We start from the raw sequence: 21,607 nt of genomic DNA, 5'->3' as shown, positions 1-21,607 counted from the left end.
TTTCAATAGTTACTTACGGAAGGTGGGACTTTTTTTGTATTCATTGGCGATATCGGCGATATAGTTTTTCCTGCATAAAGCTTCTTATTATGCAATGAATGTAAGGCTTCTAACGGACAAACTACTTTGGCGTTCAACAAGGTCTAATTGACTCAGGATCAGGGATGTAAAAAATTGTTGCTAGCGATGAAGAATTAGCATAGGAACATTCAGATTAATTCATACGAGTAAGTGACAAATATCTTCTCACGATCTGTACAAATTATGACAAACCTCATATTAGATCATGTTCAATGCTTGATTGCGTTGAAAAATATGACAGATAAAGACGATCCGTTGGGCGCAGTGCGTGAATCTCAATACAAACAGCATAAGTAACCTTTTTCCTTGCATCCCGGTAAAATATAACACTGTCTTCGACTACTAAGAATTGATGAAAGAACTTCACTATTTGTTACGAACTGTACCGATCATGATCTGTGCGTGTGGCGATAGTTCACAGATTTAATCAAAATCAGTAATTTCCATCCCTGCTCAGGATTTAGTTTTCCTCTAACATTTATGTTGCTATCTCCTTTCAGTTTGGGGCTAAAAGTATTCCAAAATCTAGGATTTCCTTTAATCCACATCAAGAGGTCAACACATTTAAAAATATAGAGAAATATCAATCTTTCCCAATGTAGTTCTAACTTTAATTCGTTTAAAAATCATAGATGAAAAGTTCGATCTATCTCCATTATCAGTTTCTAGTTCCACTGCGATGACTAAAAATGGAATTTTTTAACGTTTAGAGGGAGTGTTAAGCTAGTATAAGGGTTACTCTACTTCACAAATGAGACGGTGAAAGAAATTACTGTCAACGGAAAGCACTGTAAAAATAAGATAACCCCCGCTCTGAAATTGCTGGTCGATGTGTTGTTTCAAGAGGATGGCACGATATGTCGTTCAACTTATCAAAAAAATTGCACTTGAGATATTCAAAGTTTTGGCAGCGGAAAATGAAAAGCACTGCAAGAGCAAAATAACCACCTTTTATTGTCAGAAACTGAAGCAGTGGGTTTGAATCATTCAACGAAAAAAGGCGACATTTATGTCAACCGCTTTTGTAAAATGAGTTGGTCGTCATGCAGTTGCACTTTAGCGTCGTTGGCAATAATTTTGTGAAAGATCCATAATATAAAAACGTTCAATTCTGACCTGTCAGGTGGATACTCAACAAGTTATTCGCTAGGTCCAGCCCGAAACAATCATCACCTCGGTAAATTTATTCAAATTAATGCTACTACGGATCTACTCAAAGCAACGATAAACACTGGGAATGTTGGCTTTAGATGCTATAGATAATCGGAGAAACAAATCTTTCTCCAATGTTGCAAATCGAGCGAGAAACCAACGATGCCTACTATCATGCGAGCGAGTATGATAAGCATAACATTCAACGCTTACGCCGTTCACACAAGCCTAAGACAAACAACCGCCGTTAGTGTGTGCAAACATTTTGCTACCTACACACTCGCGAACGCACAGCCTCATATCGTCTTTCTGCATAGCCCACTCGCGAGTCAAACAACTCGTGAGCAACCAGCCTGCCCGTGAGGACTACTGGGATACAGATTTTGCATTACCTTTTCTTTTCTTCTTCATCTTTGCACTCGATTCTAGTCTGCAGTTCAGGCTGTAATGACGAGTGAGAGCGAAGACCGTGACTGTTAGCTAAATACACACTCGCCAAAACTCGTCGCAGTGCATGAACAAATAAGAGCGAGAGTCCAAAAAAGGATGCTAATGTCGGCGTGTTCGTTCGAACGAGTAGGCAAGTGTGAGAACATTAGACCACATGAGTGTGGGCTTCGCAACACTGTCTGTCCCACCTTCTTCGAACAATAATCTGATCAATTTAGCATAAAGGGAAACGATTTGCACTTGCTCTCTTGGAGTTACACGCTCCGATAAGCGCAGAGCATTTTTTTGTTTCGTAATGCTTTGTCGCCTTGCTCTGGCTTCTATGAGCAGCGTTTTTGCGGTACTTTTATTTTCTGCCAGAGCAAATCGTTTTAGCCGGTGTAGTTTCCTGTTCTGTATTTTCTATGGTATACACAACAAATTTTATCTAATCTCTGGGATAGGAAGAAAAGATTAACTTTTGCAGTCGTGCCCTTCCTGCACAAGACAAGTTGCTGAAGGAGAAACCAGCGTTTGGCCTCATTCGGGATCAGAACAAACGGTTGAACTGAAAGCTGAAAGCAATGGGTCACAGTAAGAAGCAGATTTTCCTGTGTCTTTATAGCACCTGCAACCTAAAACAAAATGTGCTGCTCGAGCCAAAGATGCTGATACCTGATACATGAACCTAAAGGAGGATTCATCGTGTTTAATATTGCCATATTTCAACTAAGAAGTAACCCATTAAGTTTCACTGTCAATACTGTTGTTGTTGTTGGGAAAACAACAGTGCGAAGTGATCCACATCCGAAAGAGTAACGCCCAAAGAGCACGATGGATGAAGCTAGACCTCCAATTCCAGCGTTCCCAAGCATGTCTTGCGACATGTAGCCAAGCGTTGTCATCTGATTCTTCTTGTGTGGACCCATCACTGCGACTAGTACTGTTGATCTATTGAGATATCGTCCAGGTCTTTGCTGTAATCTGCACTGCATTTCTTTTTGCTAAAATCGTTATTGAATAAGCGATAAAGCTTCTAAATTTTTTACGCATGCTTGTGTGTTTGGTTTTACCCTGCCTTCAATGCTAGCCCTATCTATATCCACCTTGCTCGTCAATACTAGTACTGTCTCCAATTACTGCCATTCCTGGCGAGGCTGACCGGTACATTTAACCATAAGTCACTCTTTGAGTGACTTTCAAGAGCGCTTTATCGAGGTAGTATAGAATTTAGCACGATGGAAGGTTATTGCGGGCCCTGAGAATAAACGCGTGCTAATGTCGCTTTGACAGAGGATAGCCTGGTTCCATCAGAGATTCGAATCCAAGACTATTCATTTGTTAAAGTAGACTCAGTAACCTTGCGGCGACAGAGCCCCCCTGATACTGACTTAGAAGCAATAGTTTACTAACATGTGCGCATCGCCCAACATCTGTTGGCTTCAAATTCTTGTGGAAAGTAATTTCTTTGTTTCTACATTATTTTCATGACCTGGAAGCGCTTGCTTCTACCAATGACACTGCTGAATATTCTTCAGTTTAGCATGAGTCTGTAATGTCACGGACTTGCGGAACCGTCAATTCTCTCTTCCAGTGTCAGGCCATCCTGAATTTGAAATGTCCAATCTTAAATCGTTGGAACCAATCACGGCTAGTTTTTCATTAATAACTGCCTCATCGTTATTCCTTGAGAGCATCATAATAATTAAAAACTTAAACCTTCCGCAGATAATTTAAATTTGGATTAAAATCTGAAATATGTTCACCATAGAAAAATTGAACACTTAAATTGGGACTTTGGGTTTTAAATCATCTGTTTACCGCTTTACTCATCCTTCGGAAAACGGTAAAAACAACATTGTATACGAAGGAATAGAATCAATTTAATCGAAAATTATGTTATAGGTGACATAACAAGAGTAAAAAACAGCGTTGCAAAAAAAGATCACCGCTTCATATTGCCAGGAGTTTAGATTGTGGACTTGGCCGATCTGTTGTTTCAACAGGATAGCGCAACATGCCACAAACGTCAACAAGGGAAATGATCCACCGAGGAGGGACATGTTGAAAAAAGGTTCTGTTTCTCTTCCGTTATAGGGATTTCAGAGAGCCAACAGATGCGTAATTAGCTACGCAACAGAAGGAGAAGCTGACTGGTAGGGAGCCAACAGTAGTGAATGGACGAACTCCGGAATGCCTGGACGGTTCTTCATCATACCTGGCACACATGTTCTTTGACATATTAGAATCTACGCAGTGGGGTTGAAAAAAGGGGGCAGGTCGCTTTCAAGGGGGGAAGAAAAATTCAAATGGGTGTTTTTCTCTTGCATTTATTTGTACCGATAGCAGTTGTACAAGCGGCTGAATGTCAAGACGGGGTTTCTGAAAGGGGGAATAGAGTGGTCATTGACAACAAGGGAGGGAGAAGCTAAAAAAGGCAGCAGGCACATTCAAATGAAGAAAAACGGTTTTGTTTTTTGCATTATGAGAATTTTCGTAACGGCTTCTTTAAATAAGATCGGGCAATCAGCCAGTACACTTAGAATTCAGAATGGTATCCAATTTTTCTGATAATAATTCGCTACTGGCTTTAAAAAACTATGCGTTTTTCGAAGCAATATATCAAAATAGCGAAAATCCGTATCAATTAGGCCGTGTGCAATTGACCTAAACAGATGGCAGTGGAAAGAAGTAACGTTTTGGAAGATTGGGATGAGTTAAGACAATTTAAGAAAGGTGGTTGAGGTAAGGTCTATTGCCTATAACTTCCAGCATCTAGGATATTCGAAGTGGATGGTTTTTTCGTTATCAGTTATAATACGTTAAAGATTCTGTCTTTGAATTTGCATTTATTTAAGGATCTTGGTCGGAATTTTGTTCCGAATTTTTATCCCAAATTAAAACCCATGAATCTTTTACCACGATAAAACTACAATTTCGAACTTTGTGCTGCAATCACCGCTTGCCCCACAGTCCTCTCACAGCACCGAGCGCCTCTCGAACCGCTCGCAAACGTTCGATTTGACGCAAACAATGTGCGAGATGTTTCCGATTATTCTTGGAGGAGGCGCACGCAGTAGGCGCATGAGGCGCTGCTCTGTTGTCATTGACATTGACGGCGATGGTGGCGGCGGCGACAGTGGCGGTGCAACGTCACAAACATTAGAAACCGTGTGTGCCGTGTGTCACGATTGTGGGTGAGCAGCCTGGTGCGAATGGTTGCTCTAATGTTTGTGTGATGATGATCGAGACGCCCGGTGGTCGGTGGCCGGCCGAGCGAGCGGCGAAAACTGGGTGTTCATTTCGAGCCGGATCGAGCGTCCTGGTTTGGCTGGCTGCCTGACTGGCTGGCAGATGATGAGCAAATTATGTAGTCGCATACATCAGATAGTGGGATGCATGACAATCTGGATTTTCCAACCAGCAGTCAGTACCTACCTACGGTAGTAGGTACGGTGTAATCCGTAAAGTTATCCTGCTCGTGCCGGGGAATTAACGCTTCATCGGATAGGATTGAGACGTAAACAACATGGCCAATGTACGGGCGAGATTATGATAAATAAGTGGTTACGAGGCGTGCTGTAACACCAGGATTGCTTTGATTGATTCGATGTTGTTCGAAACTACAATTTAAACTAGAGCGAGACAGTTTAATCGCGGCATGCTTCGACTAGCGAAAACCAGCGTGCATGTGCTCGTTACCCCCGCCATCCATCACATTAGTGTCAGTTCAGTGTCACTTCGAGTGACTAATTACGCCAAAATTAGTGTCCACCGTTAAATGTGCGTCCGTTCTGTGTTCTCGCTTTATTTTTTGTGCTCGATGTTGTGTGCATGCGTTGTTTTTCTTTACTCTTCTGAACTACTCGAATAGAACTCTGACGAAATTTGACGATCATTTCTAACCGTTGTTTACTTTTCACCCACAGGTTGCCTCCTGGACGGAGTTCCGCCTTCAGCTCCACCAGATGTACCACCGCGTAATCCCACAATGAATCGCATGAATGGTCGCGTCACCGGTAACCCTACAGAGCTGGGCGTCGATTTCGAACCGTCGTGTCTGGTGCGAACGCCATCAGGCAACGTCTACATTCCGAGCGGAAATCTAGGTAAGTGTCCAACCTACTAGATGTGACCAACCTCCTAGAGAAAAATAAAACAAACGTCAAATGTAAACATGGATCATATAGCCCGGTAACCGGTACTCACGGTCTGATAAATTATTTACGGTGAATGCAAAAAAGCAAACAGATGCCACCCATCACGTTATGAACCCGAAGACAAAGACCCTGGCGCAATAGTTCCGCTGTCGAACGCGAGAGGGGGTAGTGCACTCGAGAAAGAACAAACAATAGACAATGTCGATTCGTCGCAGGCAAGCAAATCGAAGTGTCTCGATTTCTGGGCATTGAAAATTAATTAAAACTGCTGTCAATTGAAGTCGTAGCGGCAGCAGCACCACCACCGTGCACCGACCCGTCCGTCTGACGCGATGGTTTGTTTAGTACGAAGCGAAACGAATCGGTTTCCACTCTTTGTGATTGGTGTTGTATATATTGGGTAAAGGCATTGCTGCATCGGGTTGGCGTGTCGCCTGTGTCGCGTGCCCCTGCCAGGAACTTGTGTCACGTGAATGTTGTCGGTGGCATGGCAGCACAGTCAGAGATGATGGTGATGGTGATGATGATGATGATGATCAAAAACACCGGCGCGCACCGGTTGTTCGCGCTCTTATTTTCAAATTGGATCCTGCTGCAATTGGAAAACGGAGGAAACAGCACAAAAAAATTAACTGTAAGGTGGGCAAAAAGCTTTTCGGTTGGGCGCTTTTTACAGCAGCAGTATTCCGAACCGAACCGGTCGGTCGCTGAGCTCGGTGTGGCTGGTTTCGGGTGACTTTTGTTCTGGTTATTGAATTTCAAAGAATCGTCAGAACGGTTTCGGGATAAGGTGTGATACGGCGGGGGCGGAAGGGTATCAGTAGAGGGAAATGAATTCTTTTATGGGACCAGTGAAGCGGAAGTTCAATTTAATTACAAGTGAGGATCCCATTGGCAGCGCACCGAACGACAGTCCCGAGATCAGCAGCGCTCGAATCGAATGGAATTTCGCCTCCGCAACCTAACCTAGAAGCCGCATACCTCATTCGAAGGGGGATATGTGTCAATTGCCAATTCCACTTTAGGTTTTTTTTTTAATTGCTACGACCTCCTTTACTTTATGCTGCGTCTATTTGAATACGCTAAACATTGATCTGTCCGATAGCGAGCGAGACGTGTTGGTCCATAACTGCACTCCGACGTGTACTCGAATGCAATCGCTGTTTGCCCAGAGTCAAGAGATCTGAAATCTACTGTTTATTTTACGCCATCAGCACTTAACAATATCGGATGGCAGCCCCTTGACCACGTTTCCTGGTCGACAGAGCCGTCGGTCGACGGAGTCTCTCGCAAGAGCTCGTAGAGCAAAAGAAAACAACTTTGCCAGCAAAGTCTGGGGCTGGCTGGCCGTGCCCAGGCCGGTCGACCGACCGGGTACTGGCTAGAGCTGACACATACTCAATTATGCAACCGGCCTCTCGAGAGGGAACATGATCCAGATTGCATCGCAGCAGTCAGTCGGGTTGGTTTTTTGTTTCTGACGGACAGACTCCGTCAAGTGTCGCAAGCCGTTCAATAATTTTGCTTGCCACCTTGGTGTTGTGTTGCGGTGTGTCACCGCACCGAATAGGGGCACGTGGGCGTTCCGCGTTCCACCAGACTTGAAGCAAAAATTGGATTATTTTTCTTGGTTTGCAGCATCGGCATCTTTTCCGTTGGTCCTACGCACGAGCCGAGTTTGATGAGTTCCGTATGAGATGACTGCGGAAATTTCACGCATTTCCAGTAGGCGGGCGCGAAAATTTCTGTTTTCTATCACACTATGGCAACCGAACTGTGTAATCTATCCGTTTGTATGCTCTTTTTCGAAGCGTTTTTACGTGGCCTGCTCGGATTCTATCCGAAGCAAAACAAAAAGTGTTGATCAGTTGTCATGACAGATAGAAAGTTGTTTGGAAATAACCCATGCCTGATTCAGTAACACTTTTCTGTGTTTGTTCCGGTTTCGGAGAATACCATCCAACAGGTTAAAAGTACCCAAAACTCTAGTTTGTCGTCGAAACCATCCCCTGGATCTGGAGTTAATCACTCCTTGGCCCCTTTGGCTTTTTACGTAACATTACTTTCCCATCGATTGATAAGAACTGATGACTCAGGACTTTTTTCCCACCCCGATACTTACACCCGCCCCCGAACAAGGTGATGTGTTTACACAAAATTTATCTAATTGCATAAATAAATGAACGATCTCTATCACACCCCCGACGGGGGTCAATCCCAGGAATATGGCTGCCATGTTCCGACACAAACGCCCTAGTTGTATCAGTTACCTTCACTCGCTCCCTCTCTCTCTCTCACTCGTCGTTCCCGGCATGCAAGCATGCATCGTGCCATAAAGGGACCGAAACGAACGAACGAACGAACGATATTTATGCATGCATAAGTACTGGGGCCCAAAAGGCTTTCAAGTAACAACAAGCGCATCAGACGGGCTAAATTTATACACATCGGATGACCCGAGCGTCCTTTCTTCTGTCTTGTCCTCAACATCCATCGGTAAAGGCAACGGGGACGAGTGATGATAGGGAATGGGGTACCTGTTTCCGGCTGACATGCAATAAAGCTCGCACGAAAGCTGCTTCGCACATGTTCGCATCTCCGTGTGTGTATATCTCTGGTTAATATTTTTTGCTCTCAAGCTGTACGATGATGATGAGGATGCTGATGGCTGGTGGTGCAGCCGAAGCAAGAAATCCCTGCACGTCAATAAGTCTCGACTCGTCGGACGGTCCCAAGCAAGCACACAAGAACTTCTCAAGATGTTCCTCCATGTTACATATATATTCCCTTCCATCTTCTCGAGGATCATCTTGTCACGCATCCAGCAACTCAGGCCACATGAGCTTTTTGCGTCCGAGCATTACAGAATTGTTTCCTAAAATAACATGAGCAGGACTGCTGTTGCGTAGGCTTCAACCCTGCCGAAGGCCGATGCCGGCCTGCTACGCGCATTGCAAGAAAGTAAAAGCCTCCTTTGGGTAGTAGTAAAGAATTACATCAACCTTTTTACCTCTTTTTCCTCCATCTCACTCACTCACTCACTCACTGACTCGTTTCGATGCATGCAATTCAACAAACCAATAGGAAACGCATTGTGTGCACGCTCGGTCATTTCAAATGCAGCACAAAGGACGAGCCACCGGCAGCAGCAACGTAACAACGGCACATCACATGACTGACAAGTGAGTTGTTTACGACAATTTTCGTACGACGATGCACTCAACTGGGCAGGGATGAGCAATTTGCTGTTGTTATACGGGACGGGACGGGTAGCAGGACGGGGGCAGCTTCTGGAGTGCACCCGGAACGTGGGAAGAATTTTCTATATTGTTGCCCTGCTCAGCTGTAATCTTTTCTGGAGCGCACGGCGCTGGCCGGTTGGCTCGGGCTTGATGAAAGCACCAGAAGTACCTACCGTCCATGGAAGTTCATGGCGACGAAAGCTAGCTTGCTATTGCTGCTAGCTTGCTTGGATCTCTCGATGAATCGGCTAAGGGATGGGTGTGTAGCAATTTTCCAGCTTTTTTGATCGTTAAGCGGAACTCCGGTCGGGGCTGATGTGACGCCGGCAGCAGCCACTTAGGACGGTAAGTGGTTGTGTAAATTTTTGAAGTTGCTCAATGTAAAGTAGTTACTGAAACAGTATTGGAATGCGAATAGCAGTTTTTAATTTTTTTTTGCAACACTTTTGTTTGAAATATCACTATATTTTGGATAACTTTTAACAATTAGAGCTGAAATAACTTCAACATCTGCTGATTGTTGGGATTTTCAGCTGAGTTCTGTGGTCGTTTCCTGTCTTCTTTTGTCGCAAGGATGCCGGACGACTGTGCAGTGAAATGTGTTCTCTTCAAGAAGTCGGAAGCCGGTAGCTCCAGAAATAGAGGGGCCCAACGTGTTGGGCCCGGAATCGTGTAAAATTCAGAGGGAGAAAATAACTCTTTGGGGCTGTCCATAGGAGGAATCCAGCCTACATCGGATCGCTGCATTTGAGGCAGGTGAAAAACTGCCGAAAAAAAGTATTTACTAGTCTACAAAATTGACACTTCCAAATTCCAAGGTCTACGAAAAGGTGCTTAAACAGAAGATCTTTAGAGATGCGGTAAAAACATTGAAAAATGGCAATACCACATGGCGTTTTTAATCCACCTTCAATTACCCATATGGGTGGAGCATGAGAGAGATTGGTCCATTCAGTCAAATCCACCGTGGCAAGCATCGATACCGGTAAAGCTTTGGAGCTCCAATGGAATCAAACGATCAGCTTTTTTTTGTTTGACAATTTTTAATCCTTAAGTGATCAAATTTTCATGATACCATTCTGTGTTGTTCCTGAGTTATGGTTGAAAAATTCCTTTTGACTGAATATTTAGGTACATAGTTTAAAAATTTATATTTCACAACAACGTAGTGCAAGGGTTAAAGCTGAAGTCCGTCTCCTAATGCTCTCCAGAAAAAGGCATAAAAGGAAAAATAAGTCAAAAGGAGAGAAACCGAAAAAAAACACGAAGGAAAGCGTGACAAAAACTGCACAAATGGGATAAAAAAGATGAAAAAGGAACATGAAGATGGAAAACAGGTGGAAAAGTGGAAAACGGGAGAGAAAATGAGGCAAACAACGAATGAACGAAAAAACAAGATGAAAAATGTGAGAAAATAGAATAAAATTATACAAAAACGAGAAATAAAATGATGATAATCTTAACAGAAAAGGAGAGTAAACGGGACAAAAATAGAGAGAAAAAACGAAACAGGAAAGGAGGAGAAAAAGGAGAAAACATGAGTGCAGTAACATGATGAAACGATTAAATGAATTACTAAATGAACAATTAAATGAAGGAAAAAGGACAGAGAATAAAAACTGAACCTGAAAACGAGGGAAAACGGAAGAAAAAACAAAACACAACACAGAGAATAATCAAGAGAGACTCAGGAAAAAGGGAAAAACGAGAGAGACAACGGGATACCACAAAGGAAATAACCCAAGCAACAATGTGGGTTTTATTGTACTCTTATGGTGGTCTTCAAGACCAATTTTGGTCTTAAATACCATCATAGGAGTAGAATAAAATCCAAATTGTTACTTGGGAAGAAAACAGGATAGAAAAAACGGGAAAAGAAAAAGAAAACCGATGGAGGAAAGGAAGAAAACGGGAAAAAGAGGTCAAACAGGATACAAAAGGAGAAAGATTGGACAAAAAACGGGAAGGTCAGATAGAAAACAGGAAAAACCGACTAAATAAAAAGTTAACACGGAAAAGAAAAAGACGAAAAATGCGAGATAAAGTGAAAAACCGGCGAGTAAAAAGGAAAAAAAATGATAAAATGCTCGAAACGTGACCAAAACTGGGCAAATGAGAGATAGAAAAAGAAGAAACGCAAGAGATAAAAAGACTAAAAACTCTAAAAAAGAAAAATTATAGAACAAACGTGACAGAACGCGAAGGAAAACGGGTCATGAACAAAGAAAAGAGGCTGTAAAGAAGAAATGAGACTGAAAACAGGAGACTGGATAAAAAAAGAAGGAAGAAAAAAGGCAAAGAACAGCAAAAGCATTAAATACGAGAAAGAAAATGAAGATAAGCGTAACAGTAAAGGAAAAACGAGACAGAAAAGGGGAAAAAAGATAAAATCACAGTAGTAGTAGTTATATGGAATAAAATGGAGAAACGAGAATATAAAAAGAAGAAAAACAGGGCAGATAAAACAAAAAACAAGTTTGAAATCATGGAAAAACAGAACAGAAAAATCAGAATCCAGGAAAAAAGGAAAAATAGGAGAGAAAGAAAGACAAGAAAGAGGGATAAGAACAGGAATACGGAAAAGAAAACATGAGAAACCAAATAGAAAAGAAGAATAGCAAGAGAGGAAAAGAAAACGAGTAAGACAGGAAAAAGGGATCAAATAGAGAGGAGAAAGACGGGATCAAAAACGGGAAAATAGGATAAAAATATAAAACGACTACAGAAGAAGAAAAAACGAACAACTGGAGAGCAAAGGAGAAAAATGGAATCAAAAATAGATTAAAGACAGACAGAATTGAAACGGACGGAAAAGAGCGCATAGGAAAACGTGACAAAACCGAATCAATGGCATAGAAAACAGGAAAATACAAGAGAATTGACCTGAAATAGAGATAAAACGTGATAAAATGGGAAGAAAAATGGGACAAAAATAAGAACAAACGGATTATAAAAGGTGTAAATTAAAAAGAGAAAATACGGGAGTACGAAATAGGAGAAATGGGAGCAGAGAAAGAGGATAAACGAGACAGAAAAGGAAAATAAACGGGAAAAAATTAAAACGGATTAAACAAAGAAAAGAAAAATACAACGTGACAGCAAAATTAGAAAATCACGCCAAATTAAGACATAAACGAGTTAAACGAAAACCTGAAAACGAGAAAAAACAAAGCAGTACAGGAAAAGCATGAGAACCAAAATAGAGAAAACAGCGGTCAGAAAAAAATGTAAAACGAGGGAGAAAAAGAGGGAAAACGAGTCACTGATAGAGAGAAAAACAATCGAGCAAACGAGGAAAACTGAAAAATAAATTAAACGGGATATAAACGGAAAAAGATGAAAAATGGGAAAATCAGAAAAGAAAAACAGGAAAAACGGACTAAAGAAAAAGTTAAAACGGATGAAAAAATGACGAAAAATGGGAGATAGAAAACAAAACCGGAAAGCAAAGAGAATGAACAGAACAGAATAATGACAGACAGACATAATAATGCTGGACACGCCCAGACAGGTCAATTTGGGAGGGAAAGGAATGTTAGTCCGATACTTGCTGCTACTAGAGACCGAGGAATCCTCTGCATCATCCACACAGGTATCACAGGAAGGAGTTGTTGTTAGTGGAAAGGAATTGATCTGGATCCACCGAGGCAAGTGGTGCGATCACTGTCATTCACACAACTTTCACATTGATAGCTCACGTATGATATCAAGACGTATTTAGTAACGTGGCCATCACGAAACTGCTATTGAAATCCGAAATATCGATATGAGAAAAAGTAATGAGGAATCAGTTCACAGAGACTGAATATGCTATCAACCTATTCGATCCGTTCGAAGTCACGCGCGAGCAGTTATTACATATCGATAGACATTTGTTGCTATGAAAGAAAGCCGTCCTGAGACAAACGTTGCCAAGTGTGCTAAATTGGATTCAAAATGACCTTCAAAAACAACCGCTGTGGGAAAAATGCAACAAACGAAACACGAAAGCAAACGGTGCTAAATTACCATACGAAACGATACTTACTAGGTAAGAACCGGTTGTATGAGACTAACATGAATCTTCGAAAATTTCCTTGTAAAACCAGTGATTACGAAAATTAAGATAAAAAATTCTGCATGGTACTACATAATCAATCATAATTTGTTAATTTATATCGATGCACGTACGAGATTTACGATGGCTCAAAAACCTCGTGACAAACTTAAATTTATTATACCTGAAAATGAAACGAACCCTAAGTTGATAAGCATTTCCTCCTATCCTCCCTACAGAGAAAAACTGTGGAAAAGAAAACAAACACAAAAATTGGGAAAAATGATGCAAAAAACCAGAAAACTGGACAGAGAAAAACCAAGAGAATAGAATAGAATAGAATAGGATAAGAAAATAAGTTAAAAAGCGGAAAACAGCCATGAAAAAAGACAAAAGAATGACAATGACAAAAACTGCAGCAGGAAAAGAGGGATAACAACCCTGAAAACATTGAAAAACGAAGCAAGACAGGAAAAGCAAAGAAAAGGAACAAAAAAGAGAAAACTAGAGAGAAAACGAGATAAAATAAACGCACATAGGGGAGGGAAAAATAGAGCAAACGCGAAAAACTTATGAAATAGGTTAAACAGGATATAAAAGTAGAAAGATGAACCAAAAAAAAAATGGGAAAATATGACAGAAAAAGAACAAACGGAAAACAGTGAAAACGGACTAAAGAAAAAGCTAAAACGGAAGCAAAAAGACGAAAAACGGGAGATAAAAAGAAAAATGTAGGAAAAAAGGAGACTGAAGGGAGAACAGAATATAAGACAGATAGAATGAGAAAAAATCGAATTCTAGCGCGAAGGAAAATGTGACAAAAACTAGACAAATTGCATGGAAAAGACGGAAAAATAAAAATTGTGATAAACTCGGAGGGAAAATAGGACATAAAAAGAGAAAAATATGTGGACAACAAACAAGAAAACAAAGACAAAACTTGGGGAAAAGAGGCCTAAAACGAGAAAGCTGGACAGCAAAAAACGAGGAGTATGGAATAGAATAAACGGAAAAGAAAAGGAGAAACTACGAGAGCAGGATAATACGGGAGAAATGGGAACAGAAAAGAGGATAAGCAAGACAGAAAAAGAAAAATAAAAGAAGAAAAAATGAAAACGATCAAAAAGAATAAAACGGAAAGGCAAACATACCGTGACAGAAAAGGAGGAAAAGCAGGACATAATAAGACAGACTGATGTAATTTTTGTGCTCGGTCTCCACACGACACATGTCCTTGGCCAAATAAAAGTGAAAAATGGGTTCAAAAGGAGTTGATGAGCTAAAGAAGACAAAATCTGAGCCCAAAAAAACGAGAGAAAATCACAAAAAACGAGGCAGAAACAAAGGAAAAATGGCCCTGAAACAATAAATAACGGTCCCAGGGCGAAACACTGAGCGTATAAATGGTATAAAAATTGCTAATGCATTTTTCCGAAAAAGAGCAACCACTTGCTTAGTCGATATTTTTGTATGTGTGAAACATTGAAACACTTTCGGAATTTTATCAGCATTTTCGGCACCACCAAACCATCGCATCGAGAAGGTCGGCCGGTTATCCTAATCCTCAGAAATCCTCGCATCTATCGGTGGGTGCTCGTTCAAACTCTACAAAATCCGCACTCGACCAGACTGAGCTAGTCGGGTGCGGTGCTGTGCTGTCTCGTCCGTACCTACATTGTTAGTTTTAACCCTCATTCGTCCGGTCTAGCATTCTAATTGTTAGAAAAGTTCAATTTTTACTTCATTTTTGTGGGAATTTTCTGTGTAAATACGTTAAAACTAATCAAAGACTACATACAGAAGTATTGCTGTCAAATCACTAAACTGTCAGATTTTCTACTGTGCCATTTTCTTACAACCTATAGAGAGTTAACATCGAACAGGAGACGAACCATGATCCAACATAACCTAACAGAGGCACAGACACACATCACACACAAGATGCATACTCCCAGAGTGCTGGTTTGCCTGTTTATCTTTTCTATTGATTAAATAATTGTAAATTTTGTGGCCTGCACAATTTATGTTCCTGTCCTGTGTGTCCTAAGTCCTGACTGTGCTCTGGCCGCTGCTGCCGCCAGGCTGGCTGACTAGTTAAGCGATGAGATGAGAGAAGGATGACGATGGAACGAACGACCCACTCATTGCCGCCGCCAACACAATTCACTGACATGGTTTCGTTCGTTCGTTCGTCCATCGAGAGAAGGACACAAGCAGCTCGAATCGTTTGAATCGAAGAGGATCATCATCGGCTTTGGTCTGTGGATCAGGATCAGTAACGGGGTTGGGCACGGCGAGGGGAACGGGTGTTTGTACGTTTCTTGATTATTCCTGAAAAGTCCACTCCGAAGTTCGACTGATTGAGAGCTTATAGGTGCGGGCCCGGTCGGCCTGCTTGCGAAGGCGTCGAGGTGTCAAAGGGACGAAAAGATGTACATTTCACACAAGCAGGCCGAACCCGGTCGTAGTATGCTGTGCCACCCTTCTCCACAATACCACTGCAATGGGTGAGCTATTTCGGAAATGTTTCTACACTGCACTTAGGGTGACTCCAAGCGAACTATTTTTGTTTTATTCCGTGTTTTTCGTTTTTGTTCAAACAAATCTGTTCAGTTTGAATGGCTCCATTGGGTCAAATGTTGGAGTTTATCAGCGAAAAACGTTCGAACAGTAAAAAATCCAAACAACAAAATTAAACCATTTCACTCTGTAGTTTTCGATCGAACACAAACACTCGTTCGTAGTGCGGGCAAATACCGTTGGACCCGGACCAACAAACTGTGGATGTGGAATACGGGAGAACATTGTAGACAGGCTGAATCGCAATAGAGATACAACAAATGATGATACGGTATTTGCAGTGCACTGCAGTCAGCAAATGATGGGGAGAAAATTTGAACATACACTCTTGCGCACACCCGAGTACCAGTGCCAGTGCCGAGTGCAGTACCGGAGACCGGCGACCGGCTGGCTGGCTGGCTGGCTGGCTGGCTGGCCGAGGTGTAGAGCATCGTTTTGGCTTGTCTATTGCTGATGCAGTCTGTTGCCTCAATTGGCAGCTTGAGTGAAGCGGAAAATTTAAGTGCTTGAATTGGGTTCGGTATCGGTACGTACGTAGCCATTGTGGAAAAGAAACAGGATCGAACCGGATGGGGGATAAAAGGGGGGGTGGAGCACACGGGAGGAGCGGGTTAGGCCGGGGCGAAACTGCTTGCCATTGCAATTTGGTGCGCAAGCAAAAGGCACCAAATCTCCTCACTTTACATCGAAATGGTACACGTACGAATGTAAATTTTGTGCTCGGTCTCTACACGACACATGTCCTTGCCTGCCTGCCTGCCTGGCACAGGGTGGACGAAACGAGGGGGGAGGGCATATGGGGGCAGTGCAGGACAGGACTATCTATAGACATTACTGTTCTGTTTATTTTTCTGATTCGATCGACAGAGGATGAAATAAAAAGTAAGGCCAACCCGGAGAGGCCGAACGTGAACCGATGATGCCGAGGGAAAATAGTTCGATTTTGTACCAGAACCATGTCCAGGGAAAATTACGAAAACATAAATTTCAGACACTCCATTACATGGTACACATCGGTCCGGAATCGGTGTTATTCTAAATTGGCAAAATATGTGCGGAACACTTTGGCGAGGTTTTCTGTGTTTTGCTTTTTGCGTTTTTTTTTTGGTTCGTTCGTTTCGGATCCGAAACGGCGACGACGAGAGGAAGATTAAGCGGGTGTCGTCCATCCGGCCGGGATGGACGGGATCGGATTTCATATCTGATCCGGTGGGGACCGACCGGTGCCGTGATGAGGATTTGTGGTTACTTTGATGGCTATAAATCGGATGGCTGGTGGTGCTGAGAAAAGAAAAAAATTGTTGCTTTCGTGCCGGATGCCACCGCCTGCTTTGTCGCTTCTAAACGTCGACAGAGATCTTTGAGTTTTGTTCATATTTTATGGCACGACCGAACGTAAATAATGTTTATCGGATAACGAAATTTTCCATTCTGTGAATGTTTGTGCTTAGAATTATAGATAGTTTTTTTTGTCAATAAAATGGTGGATAAATGGAAGAAAATCCGACATCGATTCCACTGAAAATTTACATTGGTTTACCACCGCGTAGATTTCGCTCCTTCCACTTAATTCCAGTATCAATAAAGTACGGTTATCAATCAAGGTCCGTTTAATTAGGATTCTCCTTCGGGAAAACCAATAGCCAGCGTAGGAAGTATGCACCCCTCGTTTGATGCCCTAATTCAAAGCTATCTCTTCTTATATAGTCTTCCCCGCGTATTTACTCAGATTTTACACTCAAAATCAGGCCCCTTTCTTTTGCCATCTTTTACTCCAACCAACATCGATCTCTCTGGGCTCTCGCCGTGCCCCTCGTCGTAATAGCCCAGTAGCTCCGCTCCTCCGCGCTCATGTTTATTTTTCATTAGAATATTGAAGCAGGGCGGAATCCGTTGGGGCGGGTGCAAAAACTTTGGTGCAATCCCGGCTAAATAGCGCGGGTAAATTCAAACCTTTGCTGAACCGCCGGCCGGCACATGAGAGCTGTGCACAATCAGCAAATCGTTCTCGATAAAACACCGTGTCCGCAGCATTAGCCTAGTCCGAACTCCGGACTGAGGCATCAACCGACCGCGCGTAGTGCAGCGTGATAGGATAGGATCGAAATCGGATCGGATATATCGCCTGATCATCAGCCGGGAGGTTCTGCCCGCATCAGCAAAAGCAGCAGCAGCAGCATCATTTGAAAATTAAATTTCACATCACCGAAGGGGGTTCTCCATTACCGATGAGAGAGCAGTGTTAGGGATGATGATGATGAGCCTTTCGTTCGTGATTCATTCCGCTGCCGGACTGCGGGAATCCGATGCTGCTGCTGCAGGGATGACGACGACGATGATGATGATGATGCATTAATATGATTGTAAAAATTCTATCCGTTTGCTCTATTCTATCCAGCGCCGCGGCAACGGCAAATGAATGCCACAGCAATGCTATCGAATTGCAGTGGTCGATTTTTACTGCTTTTCTGTTCCGATGTTTTTTTTTTGTTCACCGACTAGAGCAACCCTGACCGAAATCGCCACCTGATGTTGCTCCTGCTGCTGCTGCTGCTGCTGTTATAGTTCAGAGTCTGATTAAATGCAGTGCTTTTTGTGAGGTAAAAGCAGTAAAAGTATGATAGAAAGGAGTAGCGTCGGTAGTAGTAGGCGGTGTGTTTTTTGCACTCACCATCACCACCGGTAACCGCAGGAATTTTCCGTTCATCGATTGTTTGACCCACCCAGGGAGGGGGCATGCGTGCATGCCAGCATCCAACTGACCTTCGCTTCGGTAAAATATTGCAGAGGTGGTGCATCATAATGAAATTCTTTCTTCTCCACATTTTACGACGTCCTTTTTGATTGTGATTTCGATTCAGTGCGACCTGCTGATTCAGTTTCCGATTTGACCCAGTTTGCTCAGGGGTTTGCTAACCGCAAATACGCTTGGAATGACCCTTGGTCCTATTTTGAATCTCTTTTTCGTCCATTTCAGCTTAAGCTATTGCCTTCAAAGGCCTCAATCATTGCTGGTTTATCCATTTACATAATAAACTTCACATAATTCTACACAATCTAGGACCGTCCTTTCGCATGCTGTGAGGCAAGTAGTGCCGTCTTGATGCAACACTATCGGCTGGATCCAATGCCTATTTATTGATGTTTCGATTCAAACAGAAATGAGCTTCGTCGGGTTGAGTACCCTGTTTTGGTAGATAAGTAGATTTTTGTGATGAGTCATTTCTAAGTTTAATTTTAATGCAAAATTCATGTCTTATTTTCAGTACAATTTCCGGTTCAATTTTATATCCAATTACAAGCCTAATTTAAAACGCATTTTAAGTGCCATGCGAGTTCACTTTTAAGTCAAATTTTATATTCCATTTTAACCCTTGACATTCTATTTCAAGCCCTATTTCCAAACCATGATTCCAGTTCAATTTTAATTGCCATTTCGAGAAAAAAAACTGTAGATCCCTGTAGGACTGTAGTTCGAAATCAAATTCAAATCCACATTCTAATCTAATGCCAAATCCAATTTCAGGTTTAACCGCAAATCTTATTTCAAATCCATTGGTGGGCCTAGGCGGGTGCGCGTTTTCCATCTTCTCTGTAAAATTTATGTGTAATGTTTTTCACCCACATGTGGAGTATTTTTCCGATAAGCAAATTAATTGTGCACAAGACGCCATCCTCCACGATTATGAACTTGATTTTTTAGACCAAATCATGCTTTTTATAGGTCGGAGTCCCACCTTCTGCCTGGACATACTATTGATGAGAAATGAGTGGCGTAAAATGAGAAATGAATTATAATAAGTGCAAAGTGACATTCGACTTCATATCCATTCGGCTATCTGCCTGTCTGTTCCTCTTTCTGCCTATCCCGACTGTGTTTGTCTGTCCGAACTGTCTGTCTATATGTCCGGACTGTCTATCTGTCTGTACCGACTGTCTGTCCGTCCGTCCCGAATGTGTATCTGCGTGACCCGACTGTCTATACGACTGTCTGTCTGTCTGTCCCGACTGCCTGTCTGTCTCAACTGTCTGTCTATCGGCCGATCCCGACTGCCTGTCTGTATGACTGTTTGTCCCGATTGCCTGCCTGGCCCCATTGTCTATCTATGTGTCCCGACTGTATCTCTCTCGACTTTATGTCTGACGTGACTGTCTATCCGTCCGTCCCGACTCTCTGTCTGTCTGTCTCAATCACCTGTGTGTCCCAACTGTCTGTCTATCTGCCTGTCCTGACTATCTGTCTGTCTGTCCCAACTGTCTGTCTGTGTGTCCCGAATGTCTGTCGTGACTGCCGATCTGTCTGCCTATCTGTCTGTCCCGACTGTCTGTCGTGACTGTCGGTCTATCTGTCCCGATTGTCTATCTATGTGTCCCGACTGTCTGTCTATCGGCCTGTCCCGACTGCCTGTCTGTCCAAACTGTCTGTCTATCCAAACTGTCTGCCTGTCTGTCTGTCCTGACTATCTGTCTGTCTGTCCCGACTGTCTGTCTCGGTTGTCTGTCTATCTTTCTGTCTCGACTATCTATCTGTCTATCCCGACTGTATGTCTGTCCCGACTGTCTATCTATCCCGATTGTGTGTCTATCTGTGTGTCCCAACTGTCTATCTGAATGACTGTTTGTCCCGAATCTCTGGTTTTCTCCCTTTCTTTTTTCTTTCCTTCTCATTTCCCAATAATTGGTTCATGCTTTCCTAACTTTTTGGTGCTAATTTTGTGTATAATTGGTTGTGTATAATTACTCAAGTTTGGTAATAATTGATACGATTTTTATGATTTTTATGAGGTATAAATATATACCTTTCAGTGGCATTCTTGAGCCAATTTTTTTGTGCCATCATGTGAATGGTAGATTTAAAGGTATTGCAGCTCAGGAAAAAAAGTTTGATTTATTTCGAATCGTTTAATGTGAAATTTAGGATTTTCTAGGAATTTTGGGATAGACAGACATATTAGTGATCGATGTTTGATCACATTACCCATACGAGAAAATACTAATCGTATCGAATCGTATCGTAATTGGAACTTTGTTCCAGTTTCATCCTGTTTTTCCTTTTTTCTGAGACATTTTTTATATTTTACGTTTTCATTTTATTTCAATTATATTTTACATATTTGTTTCAGTGGAATAAAATCAATTGTTATCGGTACTTTGAGCTGTTGTGTTATTGTTCGTATTCTTCCTGTATTCCGCACTTTATTTCTGTGCAATTCCGTTGAGGAACCTAAGCGATGTCTTTTTCTATTTTCCGCCTGTATGTTGAGCTTCAACTGTTCTTCGGAGCTAATTCTATTATCATGGATCGTAATTAACCTTGGTGCATTGAGGTAAGACAGAATTCAGTTTGAATTTGAGGAATAATTTTGAGAGAAAAACGTCCACTTTTTGAGTGTAAGTCTCATAAACGATTTGACGTTTTCGAAGCTTTTTTATGAGATCTCTTCATCTGCCACGGAGAATCTTGATCTGTAGATTTCTTTTGATAAATTGGTAGTTCAACCATTTATCGTTAATTGTTTAAATTTCGAAACGGAACAAAGGTCTCAGAGGAGCAAAGTTATTTCAATTCTAATAATTAAAAACTACCCGAATTGTATCAAAGTATTGTCTGTCTGTCTGTCTGGCCAGTCTGTCCGTTAGTCCAGTCTGTCGATCCGGTCTGTTCGTCCGTCTGTTCGGTCTATCCAGTCCGTTTAACCTGTCTGTCCAGTCTATTTGTCCACTCTGTCTGTTCAGTCTGTCTGTCAATCTGTCTGTCCGTCCGTCTATCCAGTCTGTCCAGTCTTTCTTACTGTCCAATCTGTCTGGTCCGTGTGTTTAATCTGACTGTCCAGTCTGTTTGTCAATCTGACTATCCGTCCGGCTGTTTAGTCTGTCTGTCTGTTTAATCTGTCCAGTCCTTTGTTGTCTGTCTGTCCAGTCTGTTC

The 21,607-nt window shown here is 42.2% G+C and overlaps 1 protein-coding gene across 2 annotated transcripts in view; it reads left to right on the top strand.

The window, feature by feature from the left end:
- LOC128738285 (teneurin-m) overlaps nt 1-21,607 on the top strand; it is a 391,328-nt gene that overhangs the window by 163,107 nt on the left and 206,614 nt on the right. For both annotated transcript variants that reach the window (XM_053833300.1, XM_053833301.1), the window contains one exon: nt 5,592-5,771. In XM_053833300.1, coding sequence (XP_053689275.1) covers nt 5,592-5,771 — 180 coding nt within the window. The remainder of the gene's footprint in view (nt 1-5,591; nt 5,772-21,607) is intronic.

Source organism: Sabethes cyaneus, chromosome 2 (genome assembly GCF_943734655.1).
Source record: "Sabethes cyaneus chromosome 2, idSabCyanKW18_F2, whole genome shotgun sequence".
NCBI classification, from domain to species: domain Eukaryota; kingdom Metazoa; phylum Arthropoda; class Insecta; order Diptera; family Culicidae; genus Sabethes; species Sabethes cyaneus.
Note: the sequence above shows the minus strand (reverse complement) of the source record. Positions and strands in the feature narration are given on the sequence as shown.